We start from the raw sequence: 14,452 nt of genomic DNA, 5'->3' as shown, positions 1-14,452 counted from the left end.
TTATAGTGTAATTGACCATTGAGCTGAGCATCCTTGGCTTTTACTAGGGTTTGTTTAATACCTCAGGATGGTCAATTATCTCATAATCCTGACTTTGTTGGGAATTATTGTTTTAATTATTGCACTCTAAATACATCATTGTCCCAGTGCTATAAAGCTTCACAAGGGAATGATTACACTTTGCAGAGGTTTTGAGTTCCCAGCCTTATTGCATGGAAGACTCCCTCCCTGCCTTTAGTCATTATTTCTAGTACTAATTTCATTGCCTTACTTTTTCTTCTATGCCCACCTGAGGTCAACTGCCTGATGCTTTATCAAATGGTTGAACAGCATGGCTTGGCAAAAAAAAGCCAGTTGCTGTAGCTTGTTCTTTATTCAGCTGTATTGCTTTCCTCCCTCATTGCCCTTGGAGCCATGCATGTTAATGTAAGTAATCTTCAGCAGACATTGGGGGTTGAAGGGTAATAATAATTTTTGGCTTGTTCAAGTGATCTGAAGGACTAATTATTGCAAGCAGACAGGACATCGGATGCTTGCCCTCATGCTGATGAGATATTTATGACTTTCTAAGAGAGGTTCTGTCACCTTGTTAATGATCAGGAAAAATGAGCACAGTCATAATGGGTCTTGTTTCCATCAATGTGCTGATATCTAATAATATGTTAACAGACAATGTACCAACTCTATTCATATGTCCGGGTAGTACCATCCTGTAGATCACATTTGCATCCACCCTAATTGGTGGTATTACACTCTCACTGTGCTGGGTCAGTGTAAAAATTTCTAAATGAAGTGGTTCCTCTTATAATATGTTTAACATATCGTTAAAATCAAGTGTCTTAGCAAGAGACTGAATTGGCTATAGAGATACCATGTGGATAGAAATGTCATTTATTTATTATTATTTTATTATTAATAATTTATTATTAAACTTCTATGCCACCCATCTTGCTGAGGTAACTCTAGGCAACTTACAGCCATAAGTCATTAAAAAATCCTGATACAGTTATTGCAACTGTGATGATGAAGAAAACACACTAAAGAGCGCTTAGTCTTATCAAACTAGATAGAAAAAAGCCCCTCTAAATGTAGCTATTGGTATCTGTAGTATTAGCTAATAGCCCACTGTAATTTCATGTGTGCTTTTAAAAATATGTGTGTGTGTGTGTGTGTGTGTGTGTGTGTGTGTATCTTATTTGATTAAGATTTTCGGGTAATGAGGATAGAACATTCATATAAGAAATTAAATCTCCATAAAGTATGAAGGAAGTTAATTTGACTGTTAGATTGACCCAAGACCAATTGTTTTGTCCAATTGCCTTTGCCAGATCTAATTGCAAAAGTCCTATTGCCTTTGCTAGATTTAATTGCATGTTTGATTTGAAAACAAAATTAGAAAGATGATATTCTTACAGGAAAGGTGAAATATAAAAATAGGAAAAAATAGAGGATTTTTTATTCAAACCATAAGTCTGCTAGCAGCATACTAAATGATCTTTGCTAATTCTATTCTTTTAGTAATTAATTCATTTCCTATCAGCACTATATTGAAAGCAAGTTATGATACAGGAATATTCCTGTTTTTTCAAACATCAGAAAACAGCTCTTGTATTTGATTAATCATATTGCAATAATTAAAGGAATGTGGAAATTTCTCAGACAGTTTAAGCTTAGCCTATGAAATAAAAAAATTACATTACAAGTAATACTGTATGCAAGTACTACTATACCCTAGGTGCTTTGGGACAGTTATTGTCTCTCAGCCCCACCCACCTGATAGGGTTGTGGTTGGGGGAAAACAGGAAGAGGCAGGTGGGTGGGGCTGCCACCTTAAATTATTTGTAAAAATAATAAAGGCAGGATAATAAATAAATTACCGTACAAATTGGGGGTATTCTTATGAAATATGAATATATTCCTATTTTAACAAATTTGACTGTGATTTTATTCAGATCAGAACAGCAAACTATGAGGAAAGTTTTTAATATATATAAATATATTAGTTTTAATATATGTAACATGTTTTAATATATATATATGTATGTATGTATGTATGTATGTATGTATGTATGTATATATATATATATATGCATGTGTATATATATAATAAGTTCATGTTAATTAACTCCTTTTTATTATACATGAATCATTGTTCCATGGAATTCATAAAAGAGAGAGAGAGAGAGAGAGAGAGAGAGAGAGAGAGAGAGATGCATTTACAATCAAAATTTTGTAGGCTTTCTAAAAAGAGACAGCCTCCGTGAGATAACTGGCTATATTAAACCCCAGTATTCCTGACCTGCATGTTTATATATTTTTTTGGGTTTCTGTCTCACTTTTTTTTTCAGGAAATCAAGGTAGTATTCATAATATTCCCTTTTAATAACCTTTTTGTCCCTCGCACAGGCCTTTGATAGAAATATAGTGATGGCTAGATTTAGACCTAATACATTTTCATGCCAGATTTGGACTGGATCACACCACTCCTTAGTTCATTCTAAATAATACAGTTAATATAATTTATTTTGGGGTAACGTATCTAGTACTGGTTGTGTCTAGGGGGTATCATTTTGGTGATCTCAGAATGTGTTAACAATAAAGAAATCATAGAATTAGCAGAAATAGATGAGTTGTTCACCCAATTCGTGTCTGTTTCCAAATCCATACTGCCCAATAACGTTTTCCTCCTTACTATTTCAAATTTTGGCAATTCCGGCCTCTAACCGCAACCAGCACATCTCACTTAGGTATCCTGTCAATTTCAGATTGAACTTAAATAACTTTAAAACATCTTTTACTTCTGTATCAGTGGTCAGAGGAAAATCCTGGGATAATTGTTACACAAAAATAATCTTCTGACTGAAAGTGTCCAGTTCCAGTTCATTTCAATTTGCTGATGCCTAAAATGTTATTAATTCATTTCTTCTTCCGCTGTGTTGGGCTTTCTCATATTCATACTTCTTACCTTTCAGGGTTCCCACTCTGTTTCTGTTTTTGCAGCTTCAGATTTTTATTTCTCAAAGGGCACATCAGCAACTAGATGTTGCAAAGGGGTTAATTTAAGCTTCATCAATACTCAAAAAGATCCTTAATTCTTCTTCAGCAGCATGTTTAACTCCATCTGACTTTGGGACCCATCATCCACTACAGGTAGTCCTCGACCTACTAACATCATTGAGCCCAAAATTTCTGTTGCTAAGTGAGACATTTGTTAAGTGAGTTTTGCCCCATTTTACGACCTTTCTTGCAACGGCTGCTAAGTGAATCACTGCAATTGTTAAGGTAGTAACACAGTTATTAAGTGAATCTGGCTTTCCCATTGACTTTGCTTTCAGAAGGTTGCAAAAGGGGATCATATGATCCTGGGACACTGCAACCGTCATAAATATGAATCAGTTGCCAAGCATCTGAATTTTGATTATGTGACCATAGAGATGCAGTGGTCATAAGTGTGAAAAACGGTTATAAGTCACTTTTTTCAGTGCTGTTGTAACTTCAAATGATCACTAAACGAACTGTTGTAAGCTGAGAACCACCGGTATATTGCCTATCCGTATCGCTCTCCTGATAAAATATAGGATTGGTTTAGCATTGCTTTGTCCTGTGCTTAAAATTAGCTCCTGTGTATCTAGAAACAACGTATTTTCATTTTGGTACTAAATTGTAGCCTGACAAGTGGAATTCATGATTTCCAGAACTAGTGTGGCTTTCCTTCCTGTCGGTAATTGGTATCACTCAGGTTTCTTGGTATAGCTTTCTACCCACTGCAAAGACAAATCAAGTAGATGTCAGGCACAAAGAATCAGAACCATTTGTGTAGATTGCAGAATAAACGATTTATTGAAGCCTATACACAAGAATCCGCTCAACTAACAGTGCTAAATTGGTGCTAGATAATAAAGAACAATGGAACGCAAGGGGGCTGGGCTTGGACTTCTTGTGGCAATGCAAGGATTTTAAACCAGGGGTTTCCAAACATGGACACTTTAAGACTTGGCTGGCTGAGGAATTCTGGGAGTTGAAGTCTACAAGTCTTAAAGTTGCCAAATTTGGAGATCCCTGCTCTAAACTGATGGTACATTTTACTCCACCTTCCCCCCGCCCCCCGCAGCTCTACTGCTCTTCTCCTACAGTCACACCTATTTGTATGCCATTTCATAGATCCAGAAACAAAACAAAAAAAATGGTAATGATATAATTGTCATACTTCTTCTGTCAAAATTCAAATGCATGCAATCTTCTCTTAGACACTCCCAGCCTGGCTTTCTGAACTCATCAGAAAGCTAATATGCTCATTTTAAAATGATTTTCTTTTTCTCAGTATTGCCTCTCTCTGCTTATATATACTCTGATATCAAGGTCAGGCTCCAGGTACCATAACAAGAGCACTCCTTGCAAATACATATTTGTCTATACATGTTCCAAATTGTTAAGCTACTCAGCGGCATAGATTGCCTCAGTGTGGAGCTCATCCTTTAAACAACTAATCATAATTAGCTACTTTATCACACTAGTAGGGTGTTCTAAATTATAATTTTATTAAGCACCACAATCAGAGATCACAACACTCTTTGTAGCAGTGAAGCTAACTAGATTGAGAAAAATATATCTTATGTTGTTTTACATTTATGAAAATAAATACTTGGGTTGAAATCAGAGTGGTAGTTTACTCTTGGCTCTTAAACCATCATTCTAATTGTCATTCAGTAATTAGTTTTCTCCTTTATTGCAGCCAATTACAAAGGAAAAGAGAGAGATGAGTCATAGTGAATTGAATTCAAATTATAATCTGTCTTCTCTCCATTTGTACAATGAATATAAATGGAGCAAGGGTATTTTTAAGACATGCGTAAGACAATTTGCATAAAGATGTGTAAAAAAGCTACAGATTTTAATAGCACCAGGATAGAGGGAATTGGCCATGCTTCTAAATGTTTTTTTTTCTTATAGATAAAGGAAGCTTAAAACATCTTTCTATTGATCTCTTCTTTAGTCAAACTTTCTCTATATAATATTAAGAGATAACAAGGATGGGGGAAATTAAGCTATTATCTAGGAATGGAAAATGGAATATACATAAATCATACTTATTAAGAGGTATGCCAAAATTGTATGTTTCTGATGTAATTATTTTTATGGTCCAATCTGTGGTGTTTTTATTTACACATATTACTGGTGCAGCATAGGACCAGACTATTTGGAAATCCCTTCTGTGAACTAATGCTAAAACATGAATCATAGGATATATGTATTCAGATTCATGGTTTCTGTCTGCATCTCATGTTTTCTTTGTACAAAATAATTCATTGTTAGTATTTAGTTTTTGATATCTTTGTTGCAAAATTTGAACAGGCATGATATTCTTACATGAAGGAAATAAAATCAAGGACTCAGTACACAAAAAGTTGCAAAAAATATTGACTGCATAATTTTCTTCTATCAATCAATGTTAATTATGTCCTTTTTAATTATTCAGAAAGGTTCACTAATAATTATAAAGTTAATTTTGGCTGAGTTAAACAGATTATTTTCTATTTCTACATTGGAGGATATCTATCACATACTGTTCTCTGCTTTTTGAAGCGCAGAGTGCAGCTTCATACAATTAAGTTGGTGGTGAAAAAAGTAAAGTTCTACATTTAGGCAAGAAAAACCAATGCACAGGTACAGTGTAGGTGGTACCTTGCTCAATAGTAGTAACTGTGAGAGGGATCTTGGAGTCCTAGTGGGCAATCACTTAAATATAAGCCAGCAATGTGCTGCATCTGCCAAAAAAGCCAACACAGTAGCTAGGCTGCATTAACAGAGGGATAGAATCAAGATCACGTGAAGTGTTAATACCACTTTATAACACCTTGATAAGGCCACACTTGGAGTACTGCATCCAATTTTGGTCACCATGATGGGAAAAAAATGTCGAGACTCTAGAAAGAGTACAAAGAAAAGTAACAAAGATGATTAGGGGACTGGAGGCTAAAACATATAAAGAATGGTTGCTGGAATTGGGTATGTCTAGTTTAATAAAGAGAAGGATGAGGGGGACATGATAGCAGTGTTCCAATATCTCAGGGGCTGCCACAAAGAAGAGGGAGTCAAGCTATTCTCCAAAGCACCTGAAGGCAGGACAAGAAGCAACGGATGGAAACTAACCAAATAGAGAAGCAACCTAGAACTAAGGAGAAATTTCCTGACAGTTAGAACAATTAATCAATGGAACAACCTGCCTCCAGAGGTTGTGAATGCTCCAACACTGGAAGTTTTTAAGAAGAGACTGGACAGTCGTTTGTCTGAAATGGTATAGGGTTTCCTGCCTGATCAGGGGGTTGGACTAGATGACCTCCAAGTCCCTTCCAATTCTATGATGATGATGAAAATGATAGAAGAAGGAACACGAAACCCAATTTGTTTAATGAGGAAGGGTGCACTCCTTCACTAGAAGGTAATGGAAAAGATAGATAGTCACCCGTCAGGGATGCTTTAATTTTGATTCCATTCCACTGAGTGAAGGATCTGAAATAGTGTTTTGCAACCCAATGAATCTCTGATTATTTGTTTTTCAGGAATCCAAATGACAGTAGAAGCGATCCTTTTTTAACAACTAAAAGTTACAATTATTTCTTTATCTCCTTCATACCTGTCCTGTATCTTGTATAAAATATACCAGTGCTAGTATGCTACTATTATGATATAGTTTGGTGAATAGTTTTTGTCTGTGAGTGTTGTGTTTCTGTGTGTGTAAGGATTATAGAGTATGGGATTTGGGGGGGGATGGTATTGTGCACTAACTTTTATGCAGCATTCAAACATCAGAGGAAATACTGTTCTCCAGCACTGGAGATGGAGAATCCACCAATGGGTTTAGACTGTGTTCCTGCCCAATCAGATCAAGTCAGCCAAAGTTGCAACGCCTGTCCTGGGCTAGAGTGTCCCAGTCTCGACTTGATCTTGCCCAAGACAAACATAGCAAGTTGGCTCTTAGGCAGGTACAGTTTCCATTGGTGGATTCTTTATTCTCTATTCTCTTCACTCTTCTGAGACAGTTCTGTATTCAGCACAAAAAAACCCCCACAACCCTGCGCTAGCACAGGGATCTGCTGAGGCAGAGGTACCCCAGCTTTATTTTTCATGTGACAAACTGAAAAGTAGCTACTTGAAAAGTAACTAGCGCAGTTTTTCCATTGACATCAGAAAACTACGGTGCCTATTAGGAATTGTATCCTCTGGGGAACCAGTCTTGCTAGCTTATTGAAAAGATAGCCTGGAGATGTTTCCTTTCAGAGATCTGTTTACAAGAAATGGTTCCACTTAGCCATGTTGTGTTGCAGGTCTACTTTTCAAGTACTGTAAGCACACCAAGCCCGTTCCTTTCCATAAAAGCCAGACAGTTCTGTTTGCAACTGCAACCTGATTCTGAAGTGATGGGCTAGCGTTTTGGTTGCTGCTGTGCTGATCCAGGAGCAGATCATGGAGAAATCATTTATATCTTCTTATTTCAGAAAGACGTAGATGGCTCTGTCCATGCTGGCATACCTTTTGTCCTCTCATCGGGATGTGTAATAAGAAACTGGAAGACTGTGCCATCAGTCATCTTTCCTTCTCTTCCCTCTCATTTCAGAGCTCATCTGTATCTCCATCAGCAAGTTTTAGAGCCTCTGAGAAGCACAGAAACTCAACAGATTACTCTTCTGAAAGTAAAAAACAGAAGACAGAAGAAAAAGAGATAGCAGCTCGTTATGTGAGTGAAACCATGTACAGATATTTTTCCCTATTATTTGTTATTTTATACTGCCAATAAGGATGCACCAAGTTTTTGGCTGATCTGCACAGGCTCAAAGGGGGATCCTGCATTTTCTCTCTTAAGAACCTTTTCAGCTGTACTTTCCTGAAAGGTCAGGAAAAAGAAAATATAAAAAGCTTTGGCTTTGCTCCTCAACACAGATGCCTTCCATGTTGAAAAACATGCCAAAATGGAAACGGCATCATCTCCCAGTACTCTCTTTTGACAAATGTGCAAACTTTCCTAAAGCTGTTGCCTTTCTTTTATACACGTTCAATTTATATTCTGCCTTTCTGTTTAAGCAAGCGGTTAATTTAACAAAATTACAAAAACATCATACTAAATGTAACCCATAATTAATAGACTAATAAAATACATGTGTATTTACTGATCTTCTAAATGCTGGGGTTAATTTTTATAAGTTTTTTAAATGTCAAATGCATCTCTCAAGAAAATCTTTTATAACCTAGGAGTGATGCAGTAGAAAATCCTCTCCCACAGACCCAGCTAGACAAGCTTTTTCTATCCAGAACGGCCTTTCTGCAGATATCAACATTCAGAGAAGTTTGCAGTGGGAGAGGTGATCTCTCAGATAATCACTTCTTAAAGTGTTCAGCCAATACCAACACCTTAACGTCTGCCAAACAAGTAAATCTTTTGTTATAATATAAGCCCTGGCTGATTCCTGTTCTTTACTTCCTGCTCAGATGCTGCATTTGCAACATCCAGTTGAAACTTTCAGAAACACAATGTGCTAAATTAGAAAGGGAGGGATACTTATTGCAAGCTTAACATTCCTGATGAGCAATCTGATGAGGTTGGTTTTCCCATGCTCCTTTTTTACAAGCTCATCCAAATTTTGATTCATCCTCTAGTCTGTATAACTCCAGAAGCAATTATCTTCTAGCCACATATTTAAAAATTTAACCGTGGCTTGTTGTATTACAGCCGAAGGACAGCTATATGGTTAAGTGAGTTTTAAAAAGTACTAACTGATGTTGTTAACCATTTTGCATTGCATTTCTAGAGCTCTCCATATTTAAATGAAAAGTGTAGCTTTGACAAGTAAGCGTTTTGGGTGCTTGACTGTTTTCTTCTTCAATGCAGGATAGTGATGGTGAAAAAAGTGATGATAACTTGGTGGTTGATGTATCCAATGAGGTATGTGCAATTTTGCTTTGGGAGACATAATATATTGCATGTATACCCCAGGTAACATTGAGTATGCTTAGAAAATGGGGGAGTGCTACGCTGCAGGTGGCTGATAGACTAACAGCAGATCCTACTTCACCCCCTGCACATCTTGTTGCCTCCCTCCCCAACTTTTTACCATAACTTAAACTTTTATTGATACATATACATATATATATATATATATATATATATATATATATATATATATATATATATATATATATCCGAAATTACTTTAAAAATGTGATCCCCGGGTATATCCATGTTCAAAGTCAGTCAATAGACGTGAGCACCAGGGAATAAATAATTTAATAATAATAATTTAGAGATAAAAGTTCTTAAGAATATTAAAAACCTTTAAAATANGTTTAGCGCGGGTAAAGCCTCTACTCCCCTTCTTTTTTGTGTAATCATGTCTTCCAATTTCCTCTCTTGTCTATTAGCCTTGTTTTCTTTTCTGCTCCCTCCAGGCTGTTCTAATACACAATGCTGTTGTCCCCCCTCCCCTTCGCACCTCTCCTCTCTATGTTTATTGCCGTTTGTTAAGGCATTTAGCCTAATCACCCTTTATAAGCCACCCAGAGTCGCCTTGTGTTGAGATGGGTGGTGAATCAATATAATAAATAAAAAAAATAAAAATAGCTTTGCTTTGCTGTGATAAAAAGGTATCATTGTATTAATCCATATCTTGAGATGGAAATATGTTTTCTTTGTGAATAATGATTTATGCAGGCAAGGGAATATACTATACCATTCATGAACTTCACTACGGGATGCAGTCACAAAGGAGCCATATGTTATTCACTGGACCAAATAGGAGACCTTGATAATCATTACACTTCTTTTTTTTAGGATCCGTCATCTCCACGAGGCAGCCCAGCACATTCTCCAAGGGAGAATGGCTTGGACAAGGCTCGTCTACTCAAGAAAGATGCACCAATTAGCCCAGCCTCAATAGCATCTTCAAGCAGCACTCCTTCTTCCAAATCCAAAGAACTTAGCCTTGTAAGTGACTGTACAATCCACATTCATCTTCATAACTGTGTGTGCACCGTTGGGTATCTAACTTGAGGTGGAAGATAATGAGATGTGTCCCAGTAGTACATCATAATATAACACTAAGTTCAATATATTTCTACCAAAAAATATATATTTTGCACCTCAGGATCTTTTGGAGTGATAGAAAGTATTTATTCAGCTAGCCAGGTCTGAAAATCATGTATCTTATCTTTTATTGTATTTTTTCCTGTCAGGAAACTTGCTATTCTGTGAATAAATAAGAGTACGCAGGGGTTCTTTGAACCTTATTTTATTTTATTTTATTTTATTTTGGTATGACAATTTACAGTAATTTTAGCTTCCTGCTTCATTGTGATTTGGTTCTTGGCTTTATTTGTGTTACTTGGCTATATTCAGCTACAGTCATATTCTACCTAAGAAATAATATGTCATTTACAATAGCGTTCCTTTTCTTGCACAACAATTCACAATTCAGAGAAAGGCTGTTTGCAAACCCAGAGCAGTACTGACTTCTTTGATTGATATTTTGTGTATGTACAGTATATGAATTTTCATGAGAGACACTAGTTGTTTTTCTAGGATCTTGATCTGCCACAATTTCTTCACAACTAGTCTCTTCACCTGAGATTTTCACGTGATTATTTAAGACTGAGGTGTGCAATTTAGTGGCAGTTTTTAAAACCTTTTAACATTACAAAATTGTCACACGCTCAAAGGAGGGTCAAACCCAAATTTCAGGTAGCATTCAACTTTTATTTTGAAGTTGTAATATGCTTAATTATTAATGGAACATCTCCAAGTCCCGTTTAACTCTTACTTACACGACGGATATATCCATGTTTTTCTGTAATTATGGAGAAATGTCTTGCTGTTGTTATCTTCTGTGATTTATTTCAAATAATCTCTGTTAAATGAATTTTGGTAATCCAGCATTTTTAAACTTTACCCAATAATATTTTCCTTGAATAATGAGTTAATAATAGAAGAGAGCTGGTTTTGTATAGAGGTTAAGATACCAGGTTAGAAATAGGAAGAATGTAAGGTCTAATCCTGCATTAGGCACAAAGCCAGTTTGGGTGACTGTGGGCCAGCCACTCTTTCTCAGCCCTTGGAAGTAGGCAATGGCAAACTACTTCCAAAAAACCTTGCCAAGAAAACTGCAGGGACTTGTCCAGGCAGTCGCCAGTAATCCCCCTGGCATCCCCTAAAAAAGGAGTTAATATGGGATAGGTGGTCTCGACCAGGAGATAAGCAACACTGTTACAATTTCAGGAAATTTATAGGATAGACTTAGGCAAATCACTAAGATCCTTAACTTTTTCTAAGCTTACACTATTTTTTCTTACAATTTCAAAAATACAGAAGATGGATTCCTATTTAATGTAAGGAAAAATTCTCATAATAAAAACAGTTGACTATAAACATAGTATATAATTAGGAAGATTGTTAACTTCTTTCTGCTGCACAATTCAAGCAGAGGTTGGATATCCATCCAGCAGGGATGCCTTCATTTAATTGCTATATGGAACTTAAAAGGTGTCTTCCAATTCTGTGATTCTATGTTTCATTTTATTCAGTTTTAGATAGGCTCTAGGTAAATATGCATAATCTGCAAAGCAAATATGCAAAGGAATTGTGGCAATCTAAAGAACTGAGGTAATCTAATACAGGATGTTTAAAGGTATTGCTTGTTTGGTTATGCTGTATGGTTATAGTACCATGCTCTAGTTTATAAATTAGATAAAGGGATTTTCACATTCTGAGTATTTAGAAAAAGATGACGTCTGAATATTAGTCATTTCATATTACATGTTGTAGTAAATAATGGTGAATTCTCATGAGCATAATGTGCCATTAATATTTTGCAGATTTAGATACAAACAACCACTGCTATTTCTCAATACTGTCTCAGCTTCTATCATGCAATTTGCTTGAACTCTGTTATTAGCACACCCAACTGCAGGCTGGACTGCCATTGGATAATTTAATATTCTGCATTTTGTTAAAAGAAATATGGTCCGTTAGTTCTGTTCTTTATTAGAGGCAGCCTTTCAACTTGGCATGTTCTAGATGGGGAGTGGCAAAGAAATATATGAAATATCAAAATTCTTTGATTCAAATAATGTAATGGTTTGATATTCATTACACTAGCCAAAGAAATACTACCCCATACATGTGTTTCTTGTTTTAATGCCTACTAAGAAGTACACCAATGTAGATCTCAATAAAATGAACTCGTGCAAGTTGCATTCACTATGTTCTGTGCATAAAATCTGCTTCTCTCCATATCAGAATGAGAAATCCACCACCCCTGTGTCTAAATCAAATACCCCAACTCCACGTACTGATGCTCCAACACCCGGAAGTAATTCTACACCTGGATTAAGGCCTGTTCCTGGAAAGCCACCAGGAGTCGATCCATTAGGTTAGTAAATGTAATTGGAGAGGGGAAAGGTTAGATTTATTTGTCAAGTATATGCTGCTTGCTGCATGCACACAGCTGTAGAGTATTGAATGTAGATCTATGGTCAGATCTTATATCTTCCTTAGATTTGCTACCTTATCTTGGGCAAGTCTCATCTGGTTTTTCTGGTCTGACATTGTCCAAATGGGCTGATCTACAACTTCTATAATCTGTAATCAGTATAACTAACTACCATTATGTGAGCTGTCATCCAATACAACTGGAGGGAATCAGATTGGAGACGAGTGAAATACACCTAGATAGAGATATTTCTTACAAACTTGTGCAAAAAGCAGGATTAATCTTTCTATATGGTTCTACTCCGCATTATAAGAGAAAGATAAGGCCTGAATAACTCTGTGTAAAAAATATTTGTTATTTATGCTCAACATAGGAAATATCTGTAGAAACTCTCAGTCATCTAGGTCATAGTTGTCTCAAAGGTGCTTTCCCCCCCCCCCAAAAAAAAGGCAACTGGACTGTTTTTTATTTGAGGAAGAAATCGTTTTGCTTCTTACACACTTGATGAAGCTTCTTGGATAAGAAGCAAAGCATTTTCTTCTTCCTCCTCAAATAAAAAAAAACAGCTTAATTGCCTTTTGGGGGAAAAAAAGCACCTTTGGGTCAACATAAGAAAAATTCTTTTGTTTATGAATATGACATTTTTAACAGCATTCAAACAGAAGTTTCTGCCTGCAATCTGGAAGGATAAACTCCAATATCATTAGCAATATTCATGATTTCAGGGAAGAAAACTGATAGGAAACATTCAGGATGGGTGAAAGTCCTTGAAAAGGGATCTATATGTTTAAGAAAACACCCAAGGGAAACAATGCAAGTCAGTCTAGCTGTATTATTTTAGGGTGTGCTATCTGAAAATAAAACAAAACAAACTATACCCCAAGAAAGTACCAGACACCCCACAGAATAGAGCTGTCAGAAGGAGTACTGAGAATGAGTGTTGAGATTAGTGTAGGTTGTTGATAATTACAAAAGAAATGTTTAAAAAAGGAAAGGGAGGAGTCGATTTATTTTGAAAATAAAAAGAAGAGAAAAGATTCAGTGTACCAACTCCTCAATGTTAAAATACTAACAGATAATGAAAAACGGCTTTTTCTTCTTTGTCGAGAAAATGTGTCCCACTCAGCAGTGGATGAAAGGATTGATAGGGATTTGGGACACCTCAGCATAAAAAAAAAGGTTCAAACAAAGTTTAAAGGAGAGAAACAAAAAGGACCGAAAGCCTGGAAGTTAAGTCACTTAAAGAGAAAGTGAGCAAATGAGTATTGTTCGGTTTTGAAAAGACCGAGCAGGAATATATTGCCGTTCTTTTGATTCCTAAAAGAATGTTACATTAAATACACCAAGTCTGATTGATGATGAAATTATAGTTTTTAGTTACAAGAAGACAGATATCAGTCGAATGTAAAGTAATACTTTTTAACAGAAAAAGCAACTCAGTAGGGGAAACGGTTGACTAGGGAGGTGGTGTACTTCATTCTTCTGCATATGTAGAAGACTGGATATAGCCACCAGGCAGGGGTTTCTTAATTTGGACTCCTGTACTGAACTTAAATAGCTTCTTCCAGTTCCATGATCCTAGGTCCAATCCCTTCAATTTCATTTGGGACCTCTTTAATCATAAAGAACTTAACTCTTTGAGTAAATTTGCAAAGGAATTATAACACTCTGTTATAGCCCTCTAAAACAGTGGTTCTCAACCTTTTTAATGCCGCGACCCCAATCGGTCGTAAGTCGAGGACTAAACCGGTCGTAAGCCGAGGACTAAACCGGTCGTAAGTCGAGGACTACCCAACCGGTCATAAGTCGAGGACTTTCCCTGCCCGGGAGCGCCGCGCATGCGTGGTTCCGCCTCCTGCACCGGCCGAGGTGTAGCTGGCAAGCGGCAGAGATGGAGCAGGCTGACCACCAGCTGGCCCAGCCCAAGGGAGGTAAGGCACCCGCCGGAAAAGGGGGAAAAAATGGCAGACAAAAAA

At 36.6% G+C, this 14,452-nt stretch overlaps 1 protein-coding gene across 1 annotated transcript in view; it reads left to right on the top strand.

Annotated features, from left to right (window-relative positions):
* The window catches only part of LOC107288078 (transducin-like enhancer protein 4), a 165,023-nt gene that overhangs the window by 136,667 nt on the left and 13,904 nt on the right, over positions 1–14,452 (top strand). The window contains exons 9-12 of the mRNA XM_015816652.1: positions 7,616–7,735; positions 8,885–8,938; positions 9,824–9,976; positions 12,284–12,416. Of these exons, the coding sequence (XP_015672138.1) occupies positions 7,616–7,735; positions 8,885–8,938; positions 9,824–9,976; positions 12,284–12,416 (460 nt within the window). The remainder of the gene's footprint in view (positions 1–7,615; positions 7,736–8,884; positions 8,939–9,823; positions 9,977–12,283; positions 12,417–14,452) is intronic.

Source organism: Protobothrops mucrosquamatus, unplaced genomic scaffold, assembly GCF_001527695.2.
Source record: "Protobothrops mucrosquamatus isolate PMUCROS unplaced genomic scaffold, P.Mucros_1.0 scaffold477, whole genome shotgun sequence".
In the NCBI taxonomy this organism is placed as follows: Eukaryota; Metazoa; Chordata; class Lepidosauria; order Squamata; family Viperidae; genus Protobothrops; species Protobothrops mucrosquamatus.
This window is presented reverse-complemented; position numbering and strand designations above follow the sequence as displayed.